This window comes from Cuculus canorus, chromosome 2 (assembly GCF_017976375.1).
Source record: "Cuculus canorus isolate bCucCan1 chromosome 2, bCucCan1.pri, whole genome shotgun sequence".
Classification (NCBI taxonomy): Eukaryota; Metazoa; Chordata; class Aves; order Cuculiformes; family Cuculidae; genus Cuculus; species Cuculus canorus.
In genome coordinates this window covers 114521139-114535041 of record NC_071402.1, presented here as the reverse complement: position 1 = coordinate 114535041, position 13903 = coordinate 114521139, and the positions used below count along the sequence as shown (strand labels likewise).

Genomic DNA, 13903 nt, shown 5'->3' with positions numbered 1-13903 from the left:
CTGGCCAACACAATCAGCAAGCGCAGGGGCTCTGTCTGGCAGCAAAGAAGTGGCAGGATGGCATTAGTCCCCTTCCAGAGCTGCAATCAAGATGGGGGCACTGGAGGGTGGCGCAGGAGGGTGGTGTATTTTGGGGAGGGGAGGGAGATGAGCGAGGTGTTAGATTAGCTTTGAGGGATTTGTTATCTTGATTCTTTCCATTAAAAGCTATTTGCTTCGTTCAGGCTCCGAGCCCTCTGTGGAGCGGGGAGGGAGCGCAGGGTGCATTGGGAAATGGCACGCGAGAGGTGCAAAAGCCCTACTGAGCCCCAGGATCAGAGTCAAAGATCCCATGAAGGGCATGAGCCGCCTCCAGGGCCAAGTCACCCCCAGCGGGGCAGGCAAGGGAAGGAGGGGGACTCCCCATACCCCTTCCCCAGGGGAAGCACGCCCTTTGGTGGGTGAGGATGAACACAGAGGTCCCTGCAGGACTCACAGTCACAGCCCTCTGCAGGAGAGCAGCACGAAGCCCCGGGGACAAGGACAGAACCTGGGGGCTGCTGAGGGGAAAGGACACACACGACAAGAAGGGCTGCAATGAGCTTTGTCTTCAGCACAAGTAGCGTCCCCTCCAGCCGGGGACAGGGCTCAGGGCAAGGCCCTTCAAAGCCTCAAGACAATCATGGCCCTTCTCGAGGCGCGACCGCACTCAGCTCTGGAGACCAGCTCCGAGTCTTCCCATATTCTGGCTGCACCTTGGGTAGCCACAAGACCAGGAAGGGGAAATAATAATAATAAGAATAACAACAACAACAACAGTAATGATAACGAAAAAAATCACTGCACTAGCTAGAAAGTGCCTGGAGTGCAGAGCTCATACTGGCCTTGAAACACCACCAGGGATGGGGCATCCACACTTCCATGGGCAACCTGTGCCGGTGCCTCACCACCCTCATTGTGAAGAATTTCTTAACAATGGGTAATCCTAATCTTTACCCTTCCAATTTAAAGCCACTCTGCTGGTTTTCATAGGGTTATCATGCTAGGTTGTTAAAAAAGCAACTGTATTTCATATATGTAATCACAGTATCAGAGAATCATTTGGGTTGGAAGGGACCTCAAAGACCATCTAGTTCCAAACCCCCTAACGTGGGCAGGGACATCGCACTAGATCAGGCTGCCCAAGGCCCCATCCAACCTGGCCTTGAACACCTCCAGGGATGGGGCAACCACCACTGCTCTGGGCAACCTCTTCCAGGGCCTCACCACTCTCACAGTGAACAAATTCTTCCTTATGTCTAGCCTAAATCTGACCCTACCCAGTTTATACCCACTGCCCCTCATCCTATCACTACAAGTCTTCGTGACCAGTCCCTCCTCAGCTTTCTTGTAGGCCCCTTTCAGGTACCAGAAGGGCACTAGAAGGTCTCTTGGGAGCCTTCTCTTCTCCTGGTTGAAAAACCACAAGTCTCTCAGCTTGTCCTCATAGCAGACATGCTCCAGCCATCCAATCACCTCTGTAGCCCTCCTCTGCACCCGTTCCAACAGCTCCATATCCTTCTTCAGGCTGGAGAAGGGCCCAGGGAGACCCCATCGCAACTTCCATAGTTAAATGGGGTGGGAGGGCTACAGGAAAGCTGAGGAGGGGCTCTTTATCAGGGAGCGCAGGGAGAGGGTGAGGGTTAGTGGTTTGAAGCTGAAAGAGGGCAGCTATCTATTAGACATTAGGAGGAAATTCTTCACGATGTGCTGAGACACCGGCACACGCTGCCCAGAGAATTCACGGACGCGCCCCCCTGGAGCAACTCAAGGCCGGGTCGGCTGCGGCTCAGCTCACCCTCATGACAGGGGTCGGACTTTCAGGGTCCCTCCAGCCCAAACCACTGCGCGAGGGCGGATCGGGGAGCGGGGGGGGGGGGCAGGTCCGTGTGCGTGGCCGCCGCCAATGGGACCGAGTCGAGGGCGCTCGCGAGCCTTCGCTTTCCATGGCAACCGCGAGCGCCCGGGGCCCGCCGCCATGGTGAGTGCGCCGCCTCCGCAGCCCCGCCGCCCTCCGCCCCGAGCATCCCTGCCCCGTCCTGCCCCAAGCATCCCTGCTCGCCCCCTGCCCCGAGCATCCCTGCCCTGTCCTGCCCTGAGCATCCGTGCGGTCCCCTGCCCTTAGCACCCCTAACACCCTTGCTGGGCCCTGTGAGGACTGGTGGGGTTCGGGGGTGTCTGCAGGACCTGGTGTGCTCCAGCTGATAAACTGCGCTTGGAGAGCACGAGTGGCTTTGGGCCTTGCTTTATATGTGTATTTATTAGTGTAATGTCCTTCCGTGGCTGTTCTTTGGATTGTGAGATGTCAGCACTGGTGTTGGCAGGCACCTGCCTTTCTCCCTGTAAAGAGTGAAAGCTTTTCACCTAAAGAAACCCAGCCACAGCCAAGAGAGAACATTAATTGACCTTTTCGTAGGATCTCTCATTTGCAAGATGTGGGACTTTGTTGGAGACATCGGACTTGCAAACGTGTTGTGAGGGCTTGCTTTATTTACTGCTGTTGCTCTTCCCTAGACTGCCTTTCATTTCCAGGCAGTCAAGATCTGCGCTCACGTTTTCAGTATTGTTCATGCTGTCGTCGCAGTATTGCATTTTCACTGGAGGTGCCCTGCACAGTTGGATTAACAAGGACAAAGTGATCAGATTAACTGTTTTGTCAGAGTTCCTGCACTGCTGTCTCCAACACCAGCAAATCTAACTCAGTAAATTGGAGTCAATGAAATGGACTTCACCTTTGGTTGCAGTAGCTCTGTAGGGACTGTGATTATCAACTCGTGGTTGTGCCCTGTGGTGCTTCCCTGTGATTTGCGCTACCCGCACCAGCAAGATTTATTCTAATATAATTTGCCATGCCAATACTCCATCTTTTGAAATAGAGATATACATAGAAGAGCTAGTTAGCCAGATCAAGAAGTGATTCCTTTTTAATTTGCCCTGGGAACGTTTGTTTCTGGGCAATAGACTGTTGAGAAACAAATTCAGGTTATCAATTAATAATATATGGTAAGTCTCAAGATTTTACATGTAAAGTAACAAAGAAACATAACGTACTTTCCAGTGTATTTTTTTAGTACGTCTATGAAAGATACATCATTCAGCTGCATTAAACGTGTGTACATATAGTACAAAGAAGTTTATCCAAGAGCATCCCTGAGCTCTTCTCTCTCTAATAGTTTTTCTGGTTCTGATCCTCTGATTATCTCTATCTCCAATTTGGTATGATGTTTCTGAGGCTACTGGTCAAGGACTTACTTCCAAGTACTGGTGCTTTTAAAGGGGGAGTACTTACATGAGATATAGGGGGATTACACATAGGAAAATATGGTTGGTTTTTATCATACTAACATGATAACCCTATGAAAGCAAGCGCAGAAGCTAGTGGGAAGACAAGTCTTCGCAATACTTCTGCTTCTTTTTACTTATTTCAGTGTCTAACTATCTTTGTACTTACATCCTCAGGCAGAGCTAGGCCTTAACGAGCACCACCAGAATGAAGTGATCAACTACATGCGCTTTGCTCGTTTCAAGCGTGGCATGTGTCTAAAAGCAGTGGATTCTTGTTTTCAGGACCTTAAGGACAGCAGGTACCGGGGGAAGATTGTGTGCAAGAATAAAGCAAAATATGCTAGCGCAATTGCAGGTTTAAATGCTTTATGGGACGACTTTTCTCCATTTGTGTGCTCTTAGTGAGGAAGAGCAACCCAATAATTTTCCAGATGTTACAAGTCAAGTCCTTTTAAAACGAAGTTGTTCAGACTCTTAGGAATTAACGTAGATATTGACAGCATGACATTGCTTTATATCTTCCTTCTAATGTCTAAATATGATGTGGTACTGTAGCAGAAGTAGTAGTTGTGGTTGTAATGTTCCCAAGAGAAAATTTAAGTACCACAAGCAATTAGTGGTGCCATGGCCATCAAGTAACTACTGGCAGTGGATGCTTTCAGAAGGACATTGCATTATTTAACAGAGATACCTGTGTAGTGAAGTTTCTTAACAATGCAGAATTGTTACTGTTGTCACACATGACTCATCTTTACTGCTCTGTTTAGACTTGTTGAGGAGACTTTCACAGTTGATGAGGTGATAGACATGCTGGATGGACTGCAGACTGTTGTGCACAGCGAAGTGGAGTCAGAGCTCATAAACACAACTTACACCAATGTTTTGCTTCTGCGGCAGCTCTTTTCTCAGGCTGAGAAATGGTACCTAAAGTTACAGACAGACGTCTCTGATTTGGAGAACCGGTAAAATATTAAGACTATACAGAGTGTCTTTCAATAATAATAAAACCTCAAGCTGTTGACTGTTTGCGTTCTTTTCCTAACCATAGAGAGCTGTTCTTTTACTATTGTATCAATGACAGGTTAGTTTCAGGTCTATCATCTTTAAAGTAGCAAGATGCACAATAAACTCAGATTTGTCAGGAAGATGTTTTTACTGTTAATATTCTTAATTTAATTAATCAATTAAGAACAGGTGATAGGATTTTATTAAAAACCCTTTGATGTCTCAGTAGATTATATTTTAATCAAGGGTGCTAAATTCTACATTTCTAACACATGTGATTACATTTAATGATGTGTTGCATTCATTGTAATTGCATAGGACTTCATTCTGTATTTCTGACAAGACTCTGCAATAAGGATAATAGCATCAGCCTGGTAAAATGTGTTTCGTAGCATAGCTATTTTAGTAAATAAATGTCTCCCTTTTATTTTTCTCTCCAAGAGAATTGTTGGAACAGGTTGCTGAGTTTGAAAAGTCAGAATTTACATCTTCAAACAAGAAGGTAGAGTTTTATTTTAATCAAATCATAGTCAAATGTCATGTGGACTCACGACAGATGTTTAAAATACTTAATACTGACTCTGTGTGCTTAAGAGAGAAAAACAAAACAAAACCAGAAAAAACACCTTTTTTTCAAAGCAATCTTTGAAAGTCTCCATAAATTAGTGTTTTGCAGTTTGACACCAAGGCTCACACTGAATTGGCTTGGCTGTTTCCAGATGGCAGATTCCACACAGCCAGGGCATGCCTCATAATCACTGCCCCAAAGTCAGCTGGGCCAGGGCTGTGTTGGAGCACCTGCTCTTGGGTTGCCTTCACCCTGGAAACCGGAGTAGAACTGAGTCATTTGCTTGTCCCATCAAGAGCTGAGGAGATTCCACAATGCAGATATGACTCTAACTTATCTTGTATGATTATGGTTGCACCTATTTGTTTTGTAGCATCATTAGATATTTAGTTAATACATATTATATTTGAATGCTTAAAACAAGAAAACTGTTTGGAGTTGTGTAAGTATTTTTTTTTACAATCACTGAAATATTTTTTCTTTTTTCCATTTATCTTTTGGCTGCTGCAGCATCAGTAGCATTTTGTAAATTCAAGTTTGCAATCCTATTATGTCTGTATGCAATATATTTGTTTAACGTTAGCTGAAAGTGAAGTATATAACTTTGGAGCCAAGGTACCAGTAAAAGATGAACTTGAAATAAAAAATCATTGATTTTCTTTTTAAAAGGAAGCTGAATCTACTGTCAGTAGTTGTTTTGTAGGCTAAAGGAATATTATTCTTCTTCTTAGAAATCTGTGTCATTTAGTTTTTTAACCTTTATTGTTTCTTTAGCCCAGTGCAGATCTTGTAAAACCAAAACTGGCTCCGTTAAATGAAGGTGGGTCAGAGCTGTTAAACAAGGTAAGAACTTGTCTGTTCGCACAGTTGTATTTAATGATCTTTCTGCTTTTTCAGCTGCACTGGTTAGCTGTACAGAAATATTTGTATAATGTGTTTGTTGCTAGGTAGATGCCAAGGTAACATACCTCAGAATGTAAAGTAAAGTGCTAAAAATGAATAAATATGGTAAAGTGTCTTAAATTTATTGTGTGGTTATGGTCTCTAACATGTCTTGCAATATTAACCTTTCTTTTGCAAAGACATTTTGGCCTTCGTAATTATTTCTTTTTCCGTTTAATGAGGTACATTAGTAGAAACCAGTATTTAGTTTGTTCCATGCAGCTGTCTGGCTTTCCAGCAAAGAACTAAATTAAAATACGTAGCTGGCTGAAATGATAAGGTTACCGAACACTTTCTGTATCACTTGAAGTAAACGCTGTTATGTTCAGTCTTTTTTCTTTTGTTAGTTGGTTAAATTCCTCCTAAAGAAACAGACACTTAAAGAATATGGAATTTACTAGTTTTGAAAATGTCTCATTTCCCACTTGCTAAAGAATTTCAGAATTACAAAACGCATTCTATTATTTAATGTTATCAGTGGGTTTTGTTAGGTTTTGAACTCATTTAGTTCAACTGAATTTACTTAAAATGCCACGCTTCTTACCACACGCTTTTAAGTTATGGGGAGTCCAGATATCTAGGGAGGAGTTGCGTTTTCTGTCTTCTGGCCTGCTTTACCAAAATGTTCTGTCAAGAACAGTGTCTGAATCAAACTCTTGTTCCCCATTAATAAAATTAAAGCATTCAGGAGTTCAGACTTGTATTTTACTTATATATCAATGTAGTTCTCTTTCAAAAATAGTTTCAAATTGTGATTCGTAACAGATTTTGTTGAATATGTGCATCTGATACTTTTTGTTTTCCTCAAAAATAATTCAAAATTTATATGGTGAATTTATTTTGACTGATGAAGTACAGTTATTTCCTGTGATACAGAGTATGGTATGCAGTAACCTGGAATGTCTGTTTTAAACAGGAACTGTGAATAAATTCTTTCTTGCCTGTTGATTGAAAATACAAATGATGAGGAGCAACAACGTTTGCATCTCTGAACGTGCAATTTGCTTTGTCATGAATCTTGATACTAACAGGATGCTGAGTTCACTAATTTCAATTCAGTAGAGTATGTGTCAAATTAAGTCAATGATCCTATAGATTGCAGTAGAATTGGAAATTTAAATTTCTTGCTCAGAGGCAGAAAACATAATAAATAAATGGATTACTCATTTCTTTTGAAGGCCAAATTTTATAAGCATTTAGAAGCTTGTTTGCTTTCCTAAGCTATGAAGTGTATCTTCTTGCCTGAAATAGTTGGAAAATTCAGAATAGTGCAAGAGTGTTCACAAACTTTTTCTTGTTCATTAACCCAAAGACGGTTGCTTGTCTCCAAGAAGAAAATGAAAAATTGAAGGCCAGACTCAAGACCGTAGAAACACAGGTAAATTCTCTATAAGCTTGGATATGTAATGCTGTTTACATATTAAAAAATGTCTAAGTAAGAATCCCATGGTTACTGTTCTCATGTTTTCAATTGAAATATGTTTCTGAGGCTTTATGGTTTCAATGTATCACAGGCTACAGCTGCACTGGATGAAAAGTCCAAACTAGAGAAGTCACTGAAAGATTTACAGATGATCCAAGGAGATCAAAAGGTAAATATAGATAAGGTTCCCCCCAGCTCAACCACCATTTAACACAACTGTTGCTTGTACATCTAAAAGTTGTTCTGTCTGATGTGTTTCTTTTCTGGCAAATACGAATATTCAAGTTAGTATTTTCATCTTCCTGCTGGTCTGTCAGCAGATAATCCAGAACATCGGAATTTTACAACATGCACTTTGTGTCATGTAGACTGTGATAAGTTATTATCAGAAAGTATTATTCCAGTTACTATCAGGGAGTATTATTCCGGAGTTCATATTCTCAAGGGTGATATTTGTATTAACAGGTACAAATTTATTTCAGTTTGCTCCTTCCTGATGAAAGAATTGTATATAACCTTATATCAACCTTATAACTTTATCTAATCTTATAGCAACAATAATACACCAATTCTTTCAAATGTTTGTCACACTTGATAGTGACAAGGACAAGCCAGACTTGCTGCTTCTCACTTCAAACTTTCAAGACCTATATACTTCTATAAAAGTGTCCAGAGTCTTAGATTCTTAAACATCAATTGAAGTTTTGCTGCAAATATCAGTGATCATGGGTCAGATGACATAAAGTCAAATACTTTTTTTTTTATATAGTTCTAGCCATATCAGCGTACTGTCAAAAGTAATTAACTTTTTTTTTACTGCTTAAGGTCCTAATATTTTCTTTGTAAATGAGGATTCAAACATGATGAGTTGCTGCTGCAGAAAAGTAGGAAAGTGGAAGTCATGCAGGTTGACACAGATAAATCTGTTCAGATCACCTGAGTATTTCTTTTAAGTTTCTACCTTTATTTTGGCAGTAATAAGGATTTTCTTAAGTTTGTTCACATGTGATTTGTTTCTTAAATTTAAAGCATTGCAGTTTAAATTTTTAATAAAACTAGAACACTTTTATCCTATTAGAGAAACTGACTTTTATCCTGCAGTGCTTATAGATTTGGAAGTGAACTTCAGTATCATAAAACATTTCCACTTTAATTTTCATATTTTAATCTTGATTTCTTTTTATTTTGCTTTCTGTCTGGTTTATGGTATGTACTTGGCTTTCTTAATATGTTGTGATTTTGCGTAGTGAATTTCAACATCTGTATTCAATACTGTTATTTCATAGGGAACTTGATTTATCAGTCATGGCAAATATTTTCTTTATCTGTTTTGTTAAGCCTTAAATTATTAAAGGTTTAAAATACTAAAGAGGTTTATTAATCCTGGATAATGGTGTTTGTAGTTTTAAAAGATTGGAACCAAATCTCATCCCGCTTTTCTGGTTAAACATGAATTGGCCTCAGTGTCAGGGCTGCTGAGTATCTTCAACTTTCATGTCCTGATTTGCTCTCTGTAATCTGTCACTTTCTTCTCCAGCTTTTATGTTTTCTGTTTACAGGCATATATGTTGTTGTTGAAGCTAGCTAAGAGATACAGCCCTGAAATGTACTACTTTATTTAAACAATAAGGTATTAGTTTTTTGGAGAAAATGCTGATTTTTATCTGGCTTCACTCCATATTTTTGCAGGATGAGTGTCAATAAAATCATGTGAAGCCAGTTGCTCATTAAAGCAGTAGTTTTCAAATTCCTTAGACAAACAAATGGCTGCCAAACCACAGTGGTTCTTAAGGACCAACTCTTAGCTCAGCAGATTTCTACCTGTTTTTTCTTGGTGTGTTTTTGTTTATTTGTTTCATAGTTTAATATGGCTCCAAACACCGTGTGAACCACGGTTTGGGAGTAACTGGGCTCTGTTGGATCAGTGTAACTTGGGGTTTTTGAATTTTTACATGATGGACTTGTCACATTTTAGAAAAATGATCGTTGTCTATTCTGATCTAAAAATTATATGATGTGGTGCTTTTCAGCATTGCAGCCTTGGACTCCTCAAAAATCAAAATAAGCTTTTCTTTTTCCTTGTACAGGTGCTATTATCAAATGGTTTCCTATGCTCAAATCTTACATTCCACACTGAAAAAGGAGCAGAGCTTCCTTAGCTTCAGAGTTTTATTCTTTTTAAGGTGCTGCTGCTTCAACCTCATCCCGAATCATTATACTTTTGAGAGTTTGCACTTGAACTTTTAAACCTGAGAGAGCTTTTATAAATGGAAATGTGTAGAACAGTTATATGAATATAACGTTTTATTACCCTGAACAGATGTCTAGAAGAGTTTGGGGTTTTTTTCATCTCGCGAGGAAACAGGGAAGTTGCTTCGTAAGCAACTGTAGAGGCTATTTTTGTAATGAATCCGAGAGTGGTAATAATAATAATATCAGTATCTGAGGGATAATATGAGGCTTTAACACTTTAATCTTTTCCTACCTAGATTGCACTAACAGTTTTTTTAAATGCGTGTGATATTTTATCTGTTCTAAAAATATTTTATAGCATAGACATTCAGATCTTAAACTGCACTTTACTCTTTCTGTATGCTAAATAACTTCTTGTGATATGCTTCATCCTGTGGCTTCGCTTAATTCCTAAAGAGGCGAAGTACAAGAACTTAAAATCTCACGTTGGTAGAGAAGATATTCCAGCCATCTTTAAAATGCATTTATAAAAGGGTTTTTAAGGTTATAAGTTAGTTAGTGCTTTAACTAATTTATTTTTTTAGTTAAAGCAGTTCTAATTTAGACTTCACAGGAGTAGCATGAACATAATTATTAAAAATTAAGATGTACCCACTTAGTCTGGAAATTTGCACTTGGCATTTTAAGTATTTCTTTTCTTGCATTTGACATATTTTAAATATTCTTCTTTTGAAGACTAATACGAACCAGGATATCACTGAACTGGAGAATAAAGTGGCAGCTTTGAAATGCCAGTTTGAGAAGACTTTGAACGACTCTACTGCAAGCCAAAAATTCTTGGAACAGAACTTGGTGACAACAAAACATGACTTGCTCAGGGTTCAGGATCAGCTCTCCGCAGCTGAAAAGGTTAGCATTTTATTGTAATGTAAAGGTGAGATCCTCATTCATGTTTTAACTGATGAGTAATTTAACAAGCATACACTACTGGTTAGTTAGTCACACTTGTGCTAGTGTATTTTTGTTATTTCGGTGGGAAAACGTGTTTTATGTAAAATAGCAAAAAATTAACCATGTGATTATAACTAGATGAATATTTAAAAATTGGCCATTTGTCTGCATAGAAATTTCTGAATGAAAAGTGTATTCCAAGTCTTTGGAAGACTTTTAGTCTGATTTCGTTAGAAAAGAAGGCTTGTGTTTCTCTATCTGTCCTGGTAATATCATTTGAATCTACAACCTAATTTCCCCTCAATTTGAGTAGATTAAAGGAAGTGCTATCCTGAAACTTGAGGAAGAAAAGCACCATCTGTTAGCTTGGGTTTCATAACATGTAAATAATATGTTGGTGTTGTTATTATGTAGGAATTGGAGAAGAAATTTCAGCAAACAGCTGCCTATCGCAACATGAAAGAGATTCTCACTAAGAAGAACGAACAGATAAAGGATCTACGTAAAAAGCTTTCCAAGTAAGTGGTGCTGTTCTGTCTGTCCAAGCAGGATCCTTTGTCTGCATCTGTGATGTGCTCCCATTTCATTTTTATAGATTTTCATATCTCTACAACAGACTATAAATTTTCCCTTGAAAAGAACTTTTAGGAGGTTGTTCCCAGGTTTTTGACAAGCCGGTCCTTTTAGTGGCTGCCAGGTGAATAGACTGGTGTGCAACAGCAACTACTGCATGGCATGGAATAGGATGGAGGGGATAAAAAATATTCACGGGTGTGGTAGATAAGCCCGCAGGTGCTGCACACAGAGGTACAGGTAGGAGATGTAACAGATGCTTTGACATGATCTGATTTATTCCATGCTTCTTTATGGGAATAAGAAGTCCACAGTATGTAAACAGGGTTAGGCCTGTATTCAGAAAGATGCGCCCTGGCCATCATATTGTGTGACAGATGATCATTCTGCAAGTGTCAGATGAGCTTTGGCAACATGGTTCCCATAGACCTGTGCTGCAGGAGAATAGAGGTGGAATGTAAAACTTCCATTTAAGCTTCTGCCCTTATTTTGGGATTTGCGGGTAGCTTCCTGGTCATTCCCTCACTTCACTATTTGGTGAACTGGCCAATTTCAAAGGGAGAAAATAGTCTAATAAAAAGTATATTAGCCTGTGCCTTAAGTCATATGGTGAGCCTGGACAGGTATGCATCACTAGTGGGAGTACTTGGGTTTCACACTTTCTTTAGAGACAAAATGTTGGGTATTTTCTACTCCATTTTCATGATTTTTTTAATTATTATTTTTTAATCCTCAGGTATGAGCCAGAGGACTAAAACGCCAAGGATATCTGATCTGTCAGAAGCTGCCATAGAAATAAAATGTAGACTGGTATTATTTTTCAGTAATTTTTGGTTTGAATGGTATATTTTTTGCTTCTAGTGCTTAAAATAATTTTTTATTAATACCAGTAAGATACTGAAACTCCTATCTTGCTTCCTTATAAACTCAAAATTTGTAGAAATTAGTTTATGTAATCATATTTTTAATTGTTAAACATTGACATTCCATGAGAAACAGCACACAGGAGCTTATTGAAGAAGAGACCATTCCTGACAAAGAAAAGAAATTATTTTTGTTAAGAAAAGTAAAAAAAAAAAAAAGGAATAAAAATCAGCATTAGAGTTTTTTTGACCCCTGTAAGGTGGAAACTCCAGTAGTTACTTTTGTGTAGGCAATCTAGCCATGAGATGGCATTTATATGGGAAAACTCTGTCAGTGGAAGTAAAAATTAGGAAGAAAATTAAAAAATATGCAGATTCTGTAATGTTATTTCATGCTGAACATCTCATACCTCAGCAAAATGTAGTCAGTTTCTTTTTTTTAGAGGATGTTCATGAGATAGTGAGGTAAAAATGCTTTTTAGCGAAAGTGTTAGACCTTTTTAAATAAAGCTACTAATTGGAGTTACGCTTTTTCACTTGAATTTATTTGAAACAAATTTGAGCATCAGAATGTAGATTCTGATTTTGCCAGTATTCTTAACTTTAAGATGGTAATCTGAAAAAGTGTAGGGAAGGTGCTAATGGAGCGATGTTCTTGGGAATTAAGTTATTTTGGATGTTTTTATGTCCTTTCTTATTTTAACCCCACTAGAAAACAGCTTACTTCTCTGAAGTCTTTTGTTTGTAATCTTCTGTCTTTCATTTATCTGGAAGCCTCTTAATAGTGCATTCTGCTTGTTCATCTGTCCCTGTTCGTATGTGTGTTGTATTTTACTCCAAATAAAAACATTTTTTTCAAACACAATCTTTAAGGAGTTGGATTTTTCATAGTAATGTTTTGTATAGCTCTTTATAAAAATATCTATGGAAAGGAGTGGCAGATCAGTAAAGAATCTTGCCAGAAATGTGAATATGTAAGTTATATATTCATGACCAAAGTGTGTGTATGTGTGTACGTGCGCACTACCGAAAGTGGCATTTAACAGTGCTTGTCTCAGGAGCTGCTTGAACTGGAGTGGATCACTTTTCCTTCTTCTTTCTCAAGCAGGCAAAGCTGTTAAAATCGCTCAAGTAGCGATGCCCCAATCATATCTACAATACATTTGCAGTCTTATGAGTTCTTTTGTTGTCCTTTTGCCCCCCACTGGTTAAGCAAGATTTGGTTTGGGACGAAGTCCTGTGTCTGTAGCATATCATTGTTGTGGCAAGATAGTAGGGCATTATGGGGTGACATACTTCTCGTGCAGTGTCAGTTAAATTCATGAAAGGCGTTATTTTGCCCCTTCAACAGTCACTAAAATGTGAAGTTTTTAATAGGGATGAACCAAAAAGCTTTCTGCTTGGTGTTTACTCAGAGCAATTACATTGACACCGACAGGAATGCTTGTCTGGGTGAATATCGTGCTTTTCTTTGTAGTGAAACTCATTTTGAGATTGGTTATTATTTCTAGAATGGCAGGTAAGGGGTGAAGAAAGGCAGAGGATCTCATGCCTTCTGCTGTCTTTCATTTCTGACAAATCTCTTGGCTATTGACTTAGCTAGGATGCTGTCCCTGTGATAGGCCTTCATTGTCTGCTTAGAAGCCGTTTCAACAAAGTACACTCTCGGCTTCAGAAAATGAATAGGTCTTGGTAAAATAAATTGGCTGTAGGCAAGCATGGTTACAGACCTTGTTATCTCCTCAAATGAGATACAAGGCAATCTTGTAGAGAATTGTGTAGTGCAAAACTGAAACACTGATTCTGATTGCCTGGCTTGCAGATTGGCAGTTTAGTGAGTATGGGATCAGGATGATGCTGTCATTGGTTTGTGTTGTACAATGGTGAAGGTAAAGGTCTTGTGTGGGTTTTGAGGAAAAATACATCACCTGTCAAAGATGATGTACCTCTCAAAGTTAGCCTGGGGCATTATAGAGTAGCAGTTCTCTTTTTGTTGAGATAGGTGCAGCGTTTTGAAGATGACATCTGGACCTCTTTGGATTGTCTGATGTTTCTAGAACTTCACTTGTTTTCCTGAAGTTT

General features: G+C 39.3%; 1 protein-coding gene across 2 annotated transcripts; it reads left to right on the top strand.

The window, feature by feature from the left end:
* The first annotated feature begins 1913 nt into the window (after positions 1-1913).
* Positions 1914-13903, top strand: LZTFL1 (leucine zipper transcription factor like 1). Of its 2 annotated transcripts, none has more exons than XM_054059871.1 (10): positions 1914-1999; positions 3478-3602; positions 4071-4265; positions 4750-4810; positions 5651-5719; positions 7131-7196; positions 7333-7410; positions 10185-10343; positions 10800-10903; positions 11695-13903. In XM_054059871.1, the coding sequence occupies exons 1-10, from the start codon at positions 1925-1927 to the stop codon at positions 11711-11713; spliced, it is 951 nt and encodes a 316-aa protein (XP_053915846.1). In that variant the 5' UTR covers positions 1914-1924; the 3' UTR covers positions 11714-13903. The 2 variants fall into 2 exon arrangements, with proteins under 2 accessions (XP_053915846.1, XP_053915845.1); XM_054059870.1 differs by having other exon boundaries at positions 10170-10343; positions 11695-13900.

Excerpts from the sequence above, each read along its gene's own strand:
- LZTFL1 (XM_054059870.1), top strand. The coding sequence starts at position 1,925 with ATGGGACCGAGTCGAGGGCGCTCGCGAGCCTTCGCTTTCCATGGCAAC. Across the intron at positions 2,000-3,477 it reads GCCCGGGGCCCGCCGCCATG|GCAGAGCTAGGCCTTAACGA; the intron begins GTGAGTGCGCCG and ends TTACATCCTCAG. Across the intron at positions 10,344-10,799 it reads AGCTCTCCGCAGCTGAAAAG|GAATTGGAGAAGAAATTTCA; the intron begins GTTAGCATTTTA and ends GTTATTATGTAG.